This window comes from Panicum virgatum, chromosome 3N, assembly GCF_016808335.1.
Source record: "Panicum virgatum strain AP13 chromosome 3N, P.virgatum_v5, whole genome shotgun sequence".
Lineage (NCBI taxonomy): Eukaryota > Viridiplantae > Streptophyta > Magnoliopsida > Poales > Poaceae > Panicum > Panicum virgatum.
The window spans coordinates 6,508,173-6,525,743 of NC_053147.1; the positions used below are offsets into that span (position 1 = coordinate 6,508,173).

Sequence of the window (17,571 nt, forward strand, 5' to 3'; positions counted from 1 at the left end):
AATGTAAAAATACATCTATTCCTATATAAATAGAAAAATAAGTTGAAAGAATAACCCGACTTTAACACAACAAGGGAGAGCAAGAGAATTCTAGGCCGGACAGAAAAAACTTCAGAAACGGCATGTAGCCAACACACTCAATTCTTTTTTTATCGAATGCGCAAGAGAATTGTCTCTTTTTTATTAAGTTAGAGGAAGTATTTTTTAATTCAAGGTAGAGGAAGTTTTACACAACGCGCAAGGCGCCTCGGCAATAGCGAGAAACAAGATTACAACAGAGCTGAATGGCCGAAGTGAGCGGCCAACACACTCAATTCACAGAAGGCATTTCTTTCTGCCATTATTCCTTTGCATATATTTGATATTTCCCTCAACAATGATACTTCTACTTCATAGCACTAAGGCAAGGTTTTCAAACAATGGATGGATTGCCACCCAGAACGGTGATGGATTGGAGGCAATAGACCAACTGCCAGCCTGATCCGTCAGTTACCGTTCATCTGAGCCTGGGCATCGCCTCCAAGAACCAACTCCTTGAACCGAGTTATGCATCCCATTGCGCGCTCAAATTCGCTGCTCTCCAGTGCAAAGCTGAACCGGCAGTAGTCGGGTATCCCGGTCCACGAGCTGCTGTTTATGCACAGCTCCGTGGCTCTGAGGATGGCTTCCCTGATGTTGCTCGCATCCAGCTTGCCCTCAAAGCCATCAGCTTTGAAGTACTTCCCGATGTAGGCAGTCGGCTTGGCTAGCATCGAGATGCCACCGCAACCGCTGGCAACGTCCCAGCCACAGCCCTGCAGCGTCTGTTCATTGTACAATGGTGACACAGAGAAAATGTCAAACATGGCTGGGAAACATAGAACCTACAGGAGAATGCTCAGCATATACCACAGACTAACCATAATTAAGTGGTTGGAACGACTCTTCAGCTCCTCCTGCTGCTCCACCATTAGATCGGAGAAATGCTGATCCTTCTGGTTCTTCAGGCCAAGTAGCTTCTTGAAAGTGTACTTCAATGTGCTGTGCGGCCGACTCAAGCTAGGGAAACTATGAAATGTGTCAGCCAAGGATGAGTCGCTCAAAACCACAAACCCAAAGTCATGCCCTGATGCGATCAGCTGAAACGACAGCTCTCCCAGCAGGACTACAGAAAATGATGGCTTTGAACTTTTCAATGAAGAAAGACATCCTTCCAGATTCCATCGACTCCAGCCATCCGTTTGGTACTCCAGGCCTGAGGCGGAGGTATCTATCACTACCCTAGCTCCATATTCAGCACAGACAGAGAGCAGCACTTTAATGTCACTGTCACTGTACAGAAAACCAGTAGGGTTGATCGTGGGGCCAGAAATATACACCCATGGCCGAGATACATTTTTAAGAGTGTCAGATAAAACCTTTGGCTCAATCTTGAATCCTGAACTAAAAGTTGTTGGTATAGTCAAGGTGCTTGCGTTCATAAACTTTGCCGCAGAAATGTAATTGCCATTGGTGCCCAAGGGAAAAAGCAAGGTGCCTTGTTCTTGCATGCAGCAAAGAACAAGCTTGTTGAAGAGTGCAAGAGAGGTATTGCCGTAGATAATTTCAGAACAACCATCTACCGATAAACCATAGCTATCTTTCACCAGCTGCTGGATGCTGGAATGGACATCGGTCTCAGAATCAGTTATGTTTTGCCTGACAAAACTTTCGAAGACAGAGGCATTCACTGCAGAAGGAACTGGCAGGAAGCTGCGATCTAAATCCATATGAATGACACTGGATTCATTTGAATCAGGAACGAAAAATTCAGCTGCCTTTAGGATAGACATAGCTGGATCAGAAAATCCTATCATCTGCTGAGGTATCACTTCTGCAGGTTGTCTCTGAAAAAGAGAAAGGGATAAATAAGGCAACAAATAAAGGAAACTATTAAGGTCACAAAATATCCTTGGACTTCTGGCTATGCTTTATTACTTTTAAGTCACAATTAGACAAAAATCATTGAAAAACACAATAAAGTGTCCTATTCAATAGTAGGTATTACCCAACTACGTGAAGATTGAAGGACTATATGATTCATGCTAAGGGAAATGTTCATTAATCATTAAAAAGAGAAACCATTGAACATGAAAATAGCAAGGATGGGTTATGGGTGAGGCTGAGTTGGACTTAAGCCCTGTTTACCTCTTGTTGTGGATGCCGGTCAGCAATTTGAAATGCCAGAAGCTCATGAAAGAGGCAGCCATAATAGTGCTGGCTGATCAGAGAAGTGTGACCTTCCAATAACTCAATAGTTTGCGATAATGCTTTATATACAGCTGCATCTTCAGATATGGCAAAAGCAACTTCCAGATCTGAATAAACCTACAAGTTTAATCCAGAATCAGAAAGCAAGTACGAACAAAAATTTCAGGTTGATCAATAACACCATGCAGTCTAGAGTACTAGTGGAATTCAATGCTGTGTTAAAGTTACAGGCACCTGGTTCTTTACTAAACCGCACAGTATGGCTGCATGGGAAGGTAGGGTCTTTCCGGCAAGATATTTCAAGACACCATTAGAGCTTGGCAGACTGGACAACTCCAAATGTTCTGAAATATCCAGGAATAACCGGGAACCAACATCTTTTGTTGCGTTTAGTAAGTTCTCAAAAGCGGCACTAGTGATAGCCTCAAATTGAGCCATCCCAGTAACAACAACCTGAGGCTTCAGCTTCCTGATCAACTCAATCAGCAAATCTGACTGGCGTGGTGCCTCAATCACAGTGACTGTACCTTCAGCATGGTTACTTTCTGCTCTTCCCTGAATTTTCAAAAAAAAAGTGAGTTGGGGAATAACATATCCATGACTATAAACAAAGATATAGTAGAGAAAGCAAGTAACCTCAATTGCTAAAGATGTTAACCACTGCTTGGGCAAGTGTCTGGTCAAATGTTCATCAACAATTGCAAGTGCCGGAGAGAATAATTGAAGAGCATTTTCTATTGCCACAGCACGAGAAGGGAACACAACTACATTCTAATGACCAGGAGAAAAATTAGTGTCATGTGAATCATAGGTCAGAAGTATAGAATAGGTAGAGTTTGAGAGAATCTAGACAAGACTTACATCAGGAGTTAGAGGAATGTGGTGGTAGCTCTTCATAAATCCGGCAACAAGTTTCCGAAAGTTTAGACATCCAGCTGGTGGCTCACAGGGATTGGACTTATTCTCTTTCAAAAAACTAGCTAGGTATGCTAGGAAGGGAATTTTTTCATCAGCAACAGAGTCGTCATCAAAGGATAAATCAAGGGAACTGCTAACTTCATGAAATCCATCTTTGAGAAACTCAAATATTTTTTTCACCTGAAAAGTTTTATAGTTAGTACTATTTCCATTGTCATATTACTGCTTTTAGAAATCATTAGAGAACAGAAGTAACCTGGTTGGGCTGGCGAAGTTGACAGCTATACACAGACAAAGCATGTGAAATGCGGCCACCTGATTTCATATATGCCCAGGCAGTGCGAGCACATATAGGCTGATCCCCAACAAGATCCATGAAGAACTCAAAGCGATGTCTGCTATTTTTCTCAATTTCAACCAAAGCTGAAATATCTGTGTCAGCAGCCTGCAAATAAGGCAAATGACTGGTAATGATGCCGAAAAAATAGCACTGCAATATAAAGTATCAAGAAATAAATGAAACTATATGCCCTAGCAGACCAAAACCAGAACATATTGCTGATACGGATAATTATTTCTAGTGTCCCACTGCCTTACTACCTGCATAATTTTGGTTTGCCAGAGCTTTGTGATATGAAATCCCCGGCGTTCAAATAGACGTTCACAGACACCTTGTCCTGGTCGACCTCCCATGTTGAATACCATAATACCTGAAGGCTTTATGACAGCTATCCCTTCTTCAACTGCCCGTGCAATCAACCCGAGGCCAAATTGATCTTCAACGAAACCCTGGATGCAGAAAGATATGACGTGTTCATAAACACGAAATATGGAGAGACAAAAGTCCTTGTAGTCATTTAAGTAATATTGACATGAGTAGAGTAACCCTATGCACAACATTTGTTCCAATCATTTTTAGAAAACAGTGCTAACTGCAACTTGATAGAAGATTCAAAGTCCAAAGTTATTATAACTTATAAGAGATTCAGCTTGTCTTGCTGCACTTGCTTACAAAACAACTGTGTACTTGCTAGTAGTTTATCAATAAAATTCAATGCAGCTATTTTCATTAAAAAGCACGTACACTTAATTTGGTGTTTCAACAACATTTGTTTAAACATGCACACTAAAAAATATAGCTGCATAAAAAAAATGTGCATAGATAGAATTACTCCTGATCCTAACTCCAGATCAAGAAAAAACTTGAAGACAAATCAATATAATTAAATAGCATGGCTTGAGTTTAATGCTTGAAACTGCATTTTGATTGAGTGATGAATACATGTAAGGCATCCTTAAGCTAACCTGAAGTGCACAGTAGTTACTCAAGGAGTACAAAAATTCCTCGCTTGAATTTTCGGTTATAATCTTTGACATTGCCTCTGGATTTGGGTTAAGGATCTGAAATAAGATATATTGGGAGTAAGCCTTTTTATTCTTCTTCTTTCATTTCAATTTGGCAAACATGGGGACAGTTGCATGCACCTGTGGTATGCATCCAACAATGCGATCAAGCTCAATCTTGTTGTCTCTACAGTAAGAAAGAAGATCAGATTCATAGAATTCAACTCTATCAAGCAATGTTTTCCCCTCGCTGTCATAGATTGGGAGACCATCATCATCTAATGCATTCAAGTACAGGTTTATCCACGCAATCTTCACAGCTCTTGGGTTTATATCCAAGCCATAGACCTTCAACAAATAAAAGAGAAATGATTAGATTGGATTCCAACAAAAAGAAATATGCCCAGCAACTTGTTATAATGTCAGGGTCCTGTGAAGCTGAATGCAAGCAAAAAATTTGATTCAGTGGGTGTGGTTTCCTTGGGTGCACTAAACAAGTTAGATCATTGTAAGTTGTAACATGAGTAAATCCTACTGCAAGATTAGCTTATGCACCATTGAGGAATTAAGCAGACAATAAAATGTTGAGAGGAAACGAGAGGCCAACCTTCAAAGGAGACCACTTTTCTGCAAGAGCAATGGAAATCCAACCATTGCCACATCCCAGCTCTGCTACCGTCTTATCCCTAAAAATGGAATCTGGATGCCGATTGAGGCCCTCATAGAAAGTGAAGGACCAATCTTCAGGAATGAAGATGCTAGGTATCTCCATCATTGTCAGCTTCCTCCTTTGTTGGAAACCTGAAAGCAGTTTATAAATTTGTTATGACAAAAACAAGGTGCTAGATCCTTGATAGCATTCATGCACTAGTTTACTGGAAGCTTGTGTCAGTGGGCCAAAGCCATGAGAGACGGCAGTTTATACACCCAAATACAAAGGAGAGAACCCCTGTCTGGTCATGAACTCAAGATAGTGTAAGGATCTCATAGGTTATGGTTGTTCAAATGCAACGACTCTCTTCTCAATCCAACGAAAGTAAACTAGGTAAAGGCAGAGTGCTCGTATGTCCTAATTTTTGTGTTAGGACGATAACTAGACCTTGATAGGCTATCCAGTCCATGCTTGCAAGTTTTTTTCATATGATAATAAGCAGGACAAAATCTTACTACTACACCCAAAATTCGAGCTTATACAACGGGAATGCCTAGAGGCTAGAGGCACTCAACTGGGCACAGGGAAAGTGTGAACTAAAGAGATCAAACATTTCTAATTTAATGTGTTCAGAGTGAGACATCCTTGCAACATGCCTTGCACTAGGAGGCGTATTTTAATTCTGAAGCAAGGCTGAAGTCATAGAATATAAACATTTTTTTAAAAAAAAAGAACTGGTAGACAGATGAAGCAAGACAGCTGCCTTTTCTCCCAATAAAAGACAAGCAGGGAGTCTAAATTATTCAACAGCCAAGGCATATTCTCCCCTGGATCATGCACATGAAACCCAAACTCTCCAGATATATACACATAAATCCTTGTAGCAATATGAAATGCTTACAACAGCATTAGTGCATTACGTATGGGCCACATGGTTGGTACCAGGGCAGAATCAGAGGCTACCCTGCTTCTAGAAGATGCAGGGGAATCGGAACCAACAAGATCATTGTCGCACTAGAGCATTGAAGAAATAATTGCGATCTTTTTTTTCTTTGGTTCCTCATGAAAACACATGGGCGTCTGGTATGTCATTCCACCCTCATCGTATCTACTAATTACCACAACAATCAACAACTAAGCTACTGAAACTACCGCAATAAAAAGAGTATTTTTTAGCAATAAACTATCGCGGGAGCTTACCACCAGATTACCGGTGACAAGCTGTGAAATTTATAGACGAAAATGCGACATTGGCCCGAGATTTGATCAAAAGCGGGCACGGAGTCCGGATTTTATCTAGATTTATCAACACGAGATAAACCCCTTGACAAGAGATCGGTGGCGCGAGGGGGTATTAAGAGATGGCGGATGCAAAGGAGGTAGCACCTTGTACGTGTGGGTCTAGGAGGACGTCGTGGATGCGGAAGTGGAAGGTGCGGAAGCAGTCCTCCCCCGCGGCGGGGTCGACGGCGAACCGCCGGCGGACGGCGCCGAGGAGGCGGCGCGCGGCGGGGCGGGTGGCGGGGGCGTGGAGGCGCTCGAGCACGGCCTTGGCGGCGCCGTACGCGGCGTCGCCCGAGGGCGTGCAGTCCGCCAGGAAGGCATCGACGTCCTTGTCCTCGCCCCCTGGCGCCGCCATTCGGCCTCGGCCTGGATTGGTTGGTGGGCTAGGTTTGCAGATAAGAGAAATGGAGATGGATGGATGGTTCGAGTCGGGGGTGGAAGGAAGGAGACGGAGAGGAGGGGAAAAAATGGCGGGGAGGGTGCCTGCTCTGCTTTTATAGGCGGTGGCGGGCCGACGAGGCCACGCTGCCGGTGCCGCAATGTGGGGTCCGCGGGGAGGGACCAGGGTAAACACGTCAATTCTCCAAGATTCTGTTTACCTTTTAACAACCGCAAGTTTACCAACCAGGGCCTACATGTCAGCCACAGTTCATTGGATTTGATTTGTTTGAACCGGCATTTGACGTACTCGTGGCCTCGTGGGATTGAACGGATGCACGTCTTATTGCAGACACTCTGTTCGGCTAGTTGTGGTCAGTAGGCTGGTAGTTAGTGCTGATTTATTGTAAAAAAATAATACTATCGGCTAACTGTTGGCGGGTCGTTGATGTTGATTTTGTGTGAGAGAAAAACACTATAATTTTTTAATGGAAGCAGGAGTTTGGTACCAAAAATCTTCTTGAGCTTTCACACATGCATTTTACACAAGTGATGAATAAATTCTGACCTATATGGATAATAAAAAATACAATTGTACGTGTAAATTTCTCCTTTTATTTCTTTTTTTGTGAGTAACTGCACGCCTATCTCTGAACTTTTTTTGATGAAAGAGATATATTTGTTTTGTTGGTACCTCAAAAATTCAATGGCGTATAGCACGTGGGTTCGGTGAGTTGCCAAAAGTCGACAAGGGGTAGCGGGTAGCCATCTTGCTTTTGCACCGTGGTCCATATCTAACTTTTTGTTAAAAGAAATGTTCCTCCAATATTCTCTGGATTCCCGTGGATCACGAGGACACTAACGAAAAGAAGCGTTCAATGGATATGATACTCGACGGGTCAGTGGTTTCAGCTCAAGCAAATAAAGCATCAAGTATGTTGTTTAATTTGTAGAGACGAGGTTGTATCATATCGACTCCCTCTATTCACTTTTGATAGCTATATTTCAAAAACTCAAATGTTCAGAAATGATAGCTATATTTGCAATTGATATGTGCTATATCAATAAATAACACTAGCTAGTAACGAGTAGTTCTCAGTTAAAATATTGAAGGATCAACAAAAAATATGTGTAACATTTATTATATAATAAGTAAAATTATTTTTCTTAATTATTGTGTCAAGATAAAATATAGCTATCAAGTAGATACAAGCATCAAGTATGTCGATCAGCTTGTCGTAATCAAAAGAAGATTAAGCGTGTCGATGCCGTACAGGCATCGGCGCAGGGCAAAGCAAACAAAAAAGTGCGAAGGCGATGTGCCGAGTCAAGAGGCGCACTCGAATTTTGTGTGGCGATACGGTGGAAGCAGTAGCAGTGCAGTGGTCATTTTAGTGGTCAGCCATGAGATGCAATGGCTAGTTGACTCTGAATGATCTGGCCTGTGGAAAGGTTCACCACCGGCGATTGAATTTTCTCCGGTCACCCTCTATCATTTTCCTGTCATTTCCTGTAGCTAGCTAGTGATGATACGTGTGAACCATGTGTGTGTATAGATGCCGATCTATATCGATCGATCGGGTGTCTCTGTCGTCGACAGGACGGACCGCTAGCATTCCTTCCTTCTTTTTTTTCTTGTGTTCAGAGTTCGTCGGCCTGCTGCCAGCTGATTTATTGGTGGATCTTTAATTTTAGCTAGTCATGTTGGGGAAAAGGGTACTTGTTGCATCGTGTTCAGTTAACTACTAAGGGTGTATTTAGTTAACTTTGTATTTTTACATTTTTACAAGAGAATCTTCAATATTTAAAGTATTAAATGTAGACTAATTACAGATCTCGTCTGTAAACTACGAGGCGAATCTAATGAGCCTAATTATAGGATCATTAGAACATGTTTATTGTATCATTACTGTAGCAATTTAGTTTCTAATCACTTCCTAATTAGGCTCATTAGATTCGTCTCGCGATTTACAGTCCATTTTTGTAATGTGATTTATTTTTTGACTACATTTAGTACACCGTACAAGTGATTTACAAAAATTTTGGGTTTTGCGTTTACACTATTTAAACACAACTAGCAGTGGCATGCAAGATTTATTTACTTCTGGTGACACTGACATTTGATTCGACAGCTTAGTTTGCACTGTGTCCTCTTCCAGAAAAAGGAGACACAGTTTATTGGCTTGTTCAGAGAGGGGAAAAAACTGCGTGCGCGCTCATCTCCTTCCATCTCTGGACCCTACACGCTAGACATGGATTCGGGCCTGGAGTAGTTGACTCTGGCCCTGTGGTTTCAAGAAAACTTTTGGGGGGATATTTGGCTGAGCTCATGGAAGGTTGCTAGCTAAGACTGCGATTTACAGCGTGTTAGTGATTCTTTAAAATGAACTAATAAGCTAGTATAAAGATGTTAGAAGCTTCTTCCAATTCATCTCCTCTATAAAAGATAAAAAAAAATAGTTCATCTTAATTCAGCATTTGCAATTTGCAAGCTGAAAGTGATCGGTCGGTCGGCAGAGCACGAGCACCTGACTGGCTAATGAGAATGATGCTCGTCAATGATCGATGGGCAAAGAGCATGAGATAGCACCCGATTGGCTGGTGTTCGTCTGAGAGTGAATGATCGATGAGCAGCAAGGACGATGCAATACCTGGAGAGGAGGCGGCGGAGCGGAAGGCGGAGGCGGCGACGTCGTTGTCGTGCAGGAGCAGCTCCTGGATGCGGAAGCCGAACCGCCGGAAGAAGTCCTGCCCGCCGTCCGACGACGACGATTGCTGCCGGCGGCGGAGCGCGGCGAGGAAGACGCGCTCCTGGCGCCTGGTGGCGGGGTCGTGGAGGCGCGCGAGCAGGGCCCTGAGCTCGACGTAGGCGGCGTCGCCGGAGGGCGCGCACCGCTGGAGGAAGAGCTCCACGACGGCCTTGGCATCCTCCTCCACGCCCACGCTGCCCATGGATGGATGGATGGAGATCAAGAGAGGGAGCGAGCTGCGAGGCAGCAGCGACAGAGGCCGTGGTTGGAGAGAGCCTGCCTGCACGGCATGGATTTAGACCCTGCAGTTCCCACTCCGTAAAAATCTCGTAAACGCAAAAAAAAAATCGTCATATTGAATATTTCGACACATGCATGGAGTAATAAATGAAGTCTATTTACAAAATTTTTTGTATGGATGGGCTGTAAATCACGAGACGAATTTAATGAGCCTACTTAATCTATGATTTGCAACAGTGATGCTACAATAATCATCCGCTAATTATAAATTAATCATGAAATAATTAGCATCATTAGATTCGTCTCGCGATTTACAACTCATCTGTGCAAAAAATTTTGTAAATAGACTTCATTTAGTACTTCAAATTAGAAAGATTCTTTCGCAAAAAAAATTTGCTTTTGAACTAAACAGAGCCTTATATATGTGGCTCTTGTCATCAAGCCATCAACCGATTCATGGTGGATGTGACTTTTAATATTGGATATTTATACACACACATGGATTTAAATAGCAACATATTTCATGGTGGTGGATGTGACTGAAACTGATTCATGGCGTGGATGCATGCGTTCACTTTTTTTCTATAAATTCGCTCAAAACTATTACAGACGGAACGATGTTTAGCTCATGAATACAAAATCAAATCAACTTAGGTTTAAAAATAGAGGTAATTTTGTTATCGGTTGCTGTGAGCATACTCCCGCCAACCAAATTAAGCAACCGGCTGGCTGGTGATCTTCTTCCGCGGTACAAAACCTATATATATAATACTAGTATATTAGTATATCTGTTTTCTATTAACTTTGACAATGACACATATGTATGCATATACATCTACTACCCCGGCCTCAAGTCCATTGATGTTGATGCTCTGCACCACGCATGCCTACCCGTTGCAAGTTGCCTTTTCGTATGTATTCCTATTCCTGACGTTGATTGCAGGTAGCCTACACACACACACACACACACACAGATATATATATATATATATATATATATATATATATATATATATATATATATATATATATATATATCTTGTCGTGGGCAGTAACTCCTTGGCTCAAAATCATATTCTTCAGTCCCTTCATTCCAGTGTTGTGGGTGGCCATTCTGGTATTCAGTCAACTTATCACCGGATCAAAGCTCTGTTTGCTTGGCCCAAGATGAAGGCTTTTGTGACAGCTTTTGTTCAGTTTTGTGAAGTTTGTCAACAAGCAAAGTCTGAACATGTGAGATTGCCTGGGCTTCTTCAACCTCTGTCAGTTCCTGAGAAAGCTTGGTCCGTGGTTAGCTTGGATTTCATCGAAAGGGTTGCCCAAATCTCAATCTTATAATGCTATTCTTATGGTGGTGGACAAATTCACTAAATATGGTCATTTCATCCCCCTAGCTCATCCTTTTACTGCACTGTCCGTTGCTAAGCTGTACTTCGCACATATCTACAAGCTCCATGGGTTGCCTGACGCCATCATTTCAGACTGAGATCGCATATTTACTAGTCATTTGTGGCAGGAATTGTTCAAGCTCACTGACAAAATTATTGATGAGCTCTTCTTATCATCCCCAAACGAATGGCCAGACTGAACGTCTTAATCAGTGTCTGGAGGCTTTCTTATGGTGTTCTGTTCATGCCTGTCCCCGAGATTGGAGTAAGTGGCTCTCCCTTGCGGAATATTGGTATAACACCTCATTTCATACTGCTCTCGGTCGTACTCCATTTGAGGTTTTATATGGTCATCCACCCCGTCATTTTGGCATCACAAATCCGCTGGACTGTACTGTTCCTGATCTGGCAAGTTGGTTGAAAGAGCGCGATATTCTGACAAAGTTGATTCAGCAACACCTGTTACGCGCACAACAACGCATGAAGGCTCAGGCAGATGCTCATCGATCTGAGCGTGAGTTCACTGTGGGTGATATGGTTTATCTCAAACTCCAACCACACATCCAGTCGTATGTTGCCTCTCGCAGTAATAACAAGCTCTCTTTCAAATATTATGGTCCCTTTAAAGTTTTACAGCGAGTTGGTTCGGTTGCTTATAAGTTGGACTTACCGGACACTGCTCAAATCCATCCGGTGATCCACGTTTCTCAACTCAAGAGGCCCATATCATCTGAGAAGTTAGTCAGCACTGATCTTTCTTGTGTTTGTGTGGATCCTTCTCATACTCCTCTGCCGATTACCATCTTGCAGGAAGCATTTCACCAGCAAGGTAATTCAGCTGTTCGTCGCCTTTTCGTCCAATAGGATTCACCTTCAGCTCTCTGCACTTGGGAAGATGAGCTGGATCTTCGTCGCCGGTTTCCTTCTGCTCCAGCTTGGGGTCAAGCTGCGTCTCAAGGGGGAGGAAATGTCATGAACCGGAAGGCTGCTAAGCGCGCAAGACGTCTGCTGGAGCGGGCAGAACGGAGGGCGCCAAGAGTGGAAGCGGAATTTGACGAGTAGATGTTTGGGCCTGTTTTCCTGTCTAGTTGGGCCGCATGGGCCGGGTTAACCGTAGTATAAATAGTAGAGAGTTAAGAAGAAAGAGCGCAGGGATGGCAATGGGTATGAAATATCCGCGTACCCGCGGATACCAAATTCGATGGGCGCGGATATGGGTTTGAGTTTGTGCCCGCGGGTACGGGCACGGGTACAACTCTAAACCCAACAGTTATCTTCAAACGGGTTTAAAAAATTGATATCTGAATCCACAAACCCGCAAACAATGACTCTTGTGATGTATTATGCATGAGACTAGTTCATTTATTTGTTAAGATTTATTTGTTTCCTCAAATAAATGGTGTTGGCGTGTTGATTATTAGGTTATAATTTATTAATGTTGAGATATAGAGGTGTATATTAATATTTATATGCTATTAAAATGTGCTTCTGTGCTTGATTTTCTAAAACTTGCGAGTATGTGGGCGTACCCGCGGGTATGCGGGTATCCGCGGATAGCCGGTACAGGTATCATTTTCTACCTGTTGCGGGTAGCGGGCGCGAGCACGGATTTTAACATGCGGGTACAGGTTTATGAAGTTGATATCCGCGCGGATTTTACTCGTTGCCATCTTTAGAAGAGAGACATGTATGAACAGTATTCTAAACATTCTGAACAGAATCAACCGGTCGTCTTCCTGGCGGCGTCCTCCTCCCTCCTCTGTTCTTCCCCAACCCAAATCCTCTCCTCCTCTTGTGGATTTCATCCGCAGCTTGGTAGGATCATAACACACACATCTAGCTGGATTCAGTAGTAGTAAACTAGCTAGTCATCTCTCTTCTGCCGGAAACGCAAGACCATGGCGACATAATCATCGATGGAGGCGGCGCAAGCTTTATTTGAATCACCGGCCGGCCCACAACGAAATCTAGCACGACGTGGTCGGAGTAAAGCCCCTCAAGCCCTCACCTAGTCACCTCGGAGGCGGAGGAGGGCCTGTAAGCCGGTAACGGGCAACGGCTACGGTGTCGGCGCACTCATACAAGAAGCCAGGAACTCCGTCTCCTCGTCCGTGTCCGGCGACGACGAGGAGGAGGCGTGCGCCACCGTCCACCGACTTCAATCACGTGCACCAGAGCACCACCGCCGCGAAGGTTCTAGAACCTTCAGCTTGCTCGGGAGAGACGGCGGACGCCCGCCCCGGGCGGTGCGCTATGACTAGCGATGAAAAAGCGATGAAAACAGACGGAAACAAACGGAAAAATCTCATTTCTACTTTTCGTTTCTATATTTTTTTTTTGGCGGAAACGGGATCAGGTTCGAAAAATACGGGTACGGAAACGGGATCGGGTTACGCGAAAATACGGAAACGAATCAATACGGACGTTGAGCGGGAAAGAATAACACGATCAAATATTCTCCAGTATACATTAACAAAGTCACAAAATAATATACACGTACGAAGTTATTAGTCCAATATTCACTAGTATGCCATGTGTTAACATGTTAATATGCATACTTAGTGATTGTTATATTTTTGAACATATCAATTTTTAGACATATCTTATGTAGATTAAAAACGGGATGAAAATAGGAATAAATACGGATCAATTCCATGTAAAAACGGGATTCCTCGGAAATGGACGGAGAAACCTCATTTCTACTTCCGTAAATATAGAAACGGAATCCCACAAATACGAAAACGGACGGACAAAAATAAAAAACGGAACGGGTCGGAATGGGAAAAAGGTGCTTCGTGCGCCGTGGCCGTGCAATTGTGATCCGACGGCTAGGAACCACCCAGGGGGTGGACGGTAATTCATTTACCGTCCACCCCTGGGATCGCCACGCCGCCGCGTTCCGGCCGCTCCCTGCGGGTGCGGGGGAACCGTCTCGTCCGCCCTGCTGGAGGCCTCCGTTAGGTCGGCCAGGTCTCCCGGCGAGTGGCGTCGTGTCCGTGATCCGTGAGGGGCGGTGCGCGGCGAGTCCGTCGGAAGCGGCGCGTGGCCGTGGCGCGGCGTGCGTGCGGGATGCTCTGAGCGTGCCCATTCACAGCCGACGGAGATCGTGCCCGCGCCGGCCATGTCCGTCGCCGCCGACGGCCAACGCCCCTGCTGCCGCTGCAGACGCCGACACGTGCTCGTTCCGCCATTCATGGTCCTGAAGAGGACGGTGTGCTTCGGTGCTGGTGCTGCGGCCGTGCGCCGTCATTGGCATGCCCTCTTCTCTGTTGGTAGTGGTAGTAGTGGTACTGTACCAAACTTGTTGCTTCTCGCCGCCTGCAGTCAGCAATGGACTGATCAGCCGTTTCTGCTTCTGGGCGCTTCCCGAGCGGGCGCTAGCCAGACTGTACAGCGTTGTCGACCCTCAGCGAAAGGCGACAGCTAAGCGAAAGTACCATGCTCGGAGGCGCGGCGGCCGGCGAGCGCGGCAGGCACGACGGCGGCGGCCTCGGAGGCATCGCACACGTACAGGAACTCCATTTCCTCCGATGGCGAGTACGAGCCGGGCGCCGTCGACTTCACACGCAGCAGAGCACCACCATCTCGCGCGTGCCGCCGCGAAGGTTCTAGAAGCTTCCGCTTGATCGGGAGCCGGCGTGGTCGGACTCGGACCAGGACGGGGGGGAACGGGAAGGGCGCTCCCTTGAAAACTATCTGGGTCGCTAGTATCCTCCGTGCAATTGTGATCCGACGGCTGAGAACCGCCCCGGGGTGGACGGTATTTCATTTACCGTCCACCCCCGCGGGGTCGCGACGCCTCCGGAGCGCCGCCGCGTTCCGGCTGCTCCATGCGTGGAACGGTCTCGAGTCCATCCCCGACCGGGCGGAGGGATCGCGTGCGGTGCCGGTGCGTCGTAGGAGACCGCGCGCGCGGCCGTGTCCGAGAGGGGCAGCGCGCGGCGTCGTCGAGCTCGACGGCGCCGGCGCCCGTGCGGGATGATGTTCGGGCGTGCTCGTTCACCGCCGACGGAGGTCGCGCTATCCATTCCTCAACTCGGCGTCGGTTTCAATGGCTGCGCGGAGGTGGCCAGGCTGTGTCACCATCGATTGACCAGCCCCATGAGCGTCCAGTTACGCTTCTCCTTGGTTCGCGAATCGTGATCGAGCGAGTTCTTGGCCGTCGGTGCAGTTCCCAGTTCCGCTTGTTCGCTGGTTTGTGCCGGCCGGTGGCGCTCGCGCTCGCGCACCAGCCGCTTCACGGTTTCCTCGCGCTGAGTTTGGAGCGGAGCAGAGGTCACCACTCACCAGGTCACCAGGATGTACACCGCCGGTGGCAGCCACTGCGTCGACCGACCGAACGCGCGGCGGCGCCATCGACCACGATCAGGCCGTCGGAGGGGATGGGGATCCTCGAGGCCGCCTGGCGCTGCCACGCTCGTCGCCGAGAGCAGGCGAAACGCCGGCGGCCAAGGGACGGAGGGAGGAAGAAGAAAATCCGGGGGTGGACGCTGCCTTATAACCTGAACTGCCAGCATCAAAATGGATGCACCTACGAGCAATTTTGCCATTCATTTAATTTCGACAAAACAATTCTCTTGTAAAATTACGGATCAAACTTGATTTATTTTTTGCACCTCCTGTCTGTCACTCGTAACATGGCACAGAACCAATCAAGCAGCAGAGTACAAGGTTGCCGACGACGCGCGGGGTCGATAATTTGAAGGACGCTGGAAGAGCAGAGGACGTGTATGTAACACGACTGGTATAATGCATGTCGATGGACGACGATCAGGCGGCGTGGACGACGTCGTCGAGGAACGGGTAGTCGGTGTAGCCGACGACGGGGTCGGAGGTGTAGAAGGTGGTGCGGTCGTACTTGTTGAGCGGCGCGTCGGGGAGCTCGAACCTCCTGGGGAGGTCCGGGTTCGCCAGGAACAGCCGGCCGAAGGACACCAGGTCCGTGTACCCCTCGCCCACCACCTTGTTCCCCTCCGCCCTGTCGTACCCGCCGGCGGCGATGAAGGTGCCCCGGAACGCCTTCCGGTACGGCAGCAGCCGGTGCGGGATCTGCCGCCGCCCGTCCACCAGCGCCATCCGGGGCTCGATCATGTGGCAGTAGAGCACGCCGACGGCGCTGAGCTTGCCGACGAGGTAGCTCGCCAGGGCCTCCGGGTCGGAGTCGTGGCAGTCCATGTAGTCCGTGAAGGGCGAGAGGCGGACCCCGACGCGGCGCGCGCCGACCTCGCCGGCGACGGCCTGGACGACCTCGAGCGCGAAGCGGCAGCGCCGCTCGAGGCTGCCGCCGTACTCGTCGGCGCGGTCGTTGGCGCTGTCCTTGAGGAACTGCTCGATGATGTAGCCGTTGGCGCCGTGGATCTCGACGCCGTCGAACCCGGCGTCGAGGGCGTTCCGCGCGGCGCGGCGGAAGTCGTCCACGACGGCGGGGATCTCGCGCGCCTCGAGCCGCCGCGGCGCGGAGAACTCCTCCATGCGGCCGTCGAAGCTCCTCTGCGGCGGCACCGCGCGGTCGGTGCTGGAGACGGGCGCCGCGCCGCCGGGCTGGAACGCGGTGGTGGAGACGCGGCCGACGTGCCAGAGCTGGCAGAAGAAGACGGCGCCCTTGGCGTGGACGGCGTCGACGATGGGGCGCCAGGCGCCCACCTGCTCGGCCGTCCAGATGCCGGGGGTGTCGGCGTAGCCCTGCGCCGTGTCGGAGACGCCCGTGGCCTCGGTGATCATGAAGCCGCCCTTGGTGGCGCGCTGCGAGTAGTAGACGGCGGCGTGCGGCTGCGGCACGTTGCCGTAGGAGCGCTGCCTCGTCAGCGGCGCCATCACCACCCGGTGCGAGAGCTCGAAGTCGCCCATCTTGTACGGCGTCAGCAGAGGAATGGCCGCCTCCATCTCGCGCTCTCGATCGCACCTTGCTTGCCTCAAGAACAACGGCAGCTTATAGCTAGCACTGCACTTAGCTGGTGAGGTGAGTGAGCTGCGCAGAAACTTGCAGGCTCGATTTATAGCATCCAGGCAGTTTTTTTTTTTTTTTGATATGGAATAGCACTAGCTGAATAGTGCAAGTAGTTTATTCGATCTCAAGATAGCCAACGACCCGCTAGTATTGTATAATTATTGTGCGGAGGGATATGCAGCCAGCAATTACATGGTAATGGATTGTGTTCCAACCTATATCTATATGCAGCTAGGAATACACTTAGGCACCGTTAATTATAATACTACAAAACATAGAATGCCTAATAGGCTAATAGTAATCAAACCGTAGCTCATTGTTTGCCAAGAAATCCATAGCCGCCGCCACCTCCAATGCTTGTTAGGCTTATCAGCTTATGTCATTCTCCTTTTGCAACAATTTTCAGAATCTGAACTAATAGGTGGCCTGAACAATGCTTGC

The 17,571-nt window shown here is 47.3% G+C and overlaps 2 protein-coding genes across 3 annotated transcripts; both read right to left on the reverse strand.

Moving 5' to 3' along the window:
* Positions 1-125: 125 nt before the first annotated feature.
* LOC120667105 (methionine S-methyltransferase) lies at positions 126-9,838 on the reverse strand. 2 transcript variants are annotated; one of them, XM_039947138.1, is made up of 12 exons: positions 9,457-9,838; positions 5,099-5,292; positions 4,633-4,839; positions 4,453-4,548; positions 3,748-3,936; positions 3,404-3,592; positions 3,091-3,327; positions 2,866-3,000; positions 2,464-2,784; positions 2,167-2,346; positions 900-1,865; positions 126-803 (listed from the first exon to the last, which is right to left on the reverse strand). In XM_039947138.1, the coding sequence occupies exons 1-12, from the start codon at positions 9,755-9,757 to the stop codon at positions 486-488; spliced, it is 3,333 nt and encodes a 1,110-aa protein (XP_039803072.1). In that variant the 5' UTR covers positions 9,758-9,838; the 3' UTR covers positions 126-485. The 2 variants fall into 2 exon arrangements, with proteins under 2 accessions (XP_039803072.1, XP_039803073.1); XM_039947139.1 differs by lacking the exon at positions 9,457-9,838 and adding an exon at positions 6,530-6,886.
* Positions 9,839-15,709: 5,871 nt separating this feature from the next.
* Positions 15,710-17,159, reverse strand: LOC120667106 (putative 12-oxophytodienoate reductase 5). Its single transcript, XM_039947140.1, has one exon. It carries the CDS (start codon positions 17,064-17,066, stop codon positions 15,954-15,956), a length of 1,113 nt encoding a protein of 370 aa, XP_039803074.1. The 5' UTR covers positions 17,067-17,159; the 3' UTR covers positions 15,710-15,953.
* Positions 17,160-17,571: the final 412 nt, after the last annotated feature.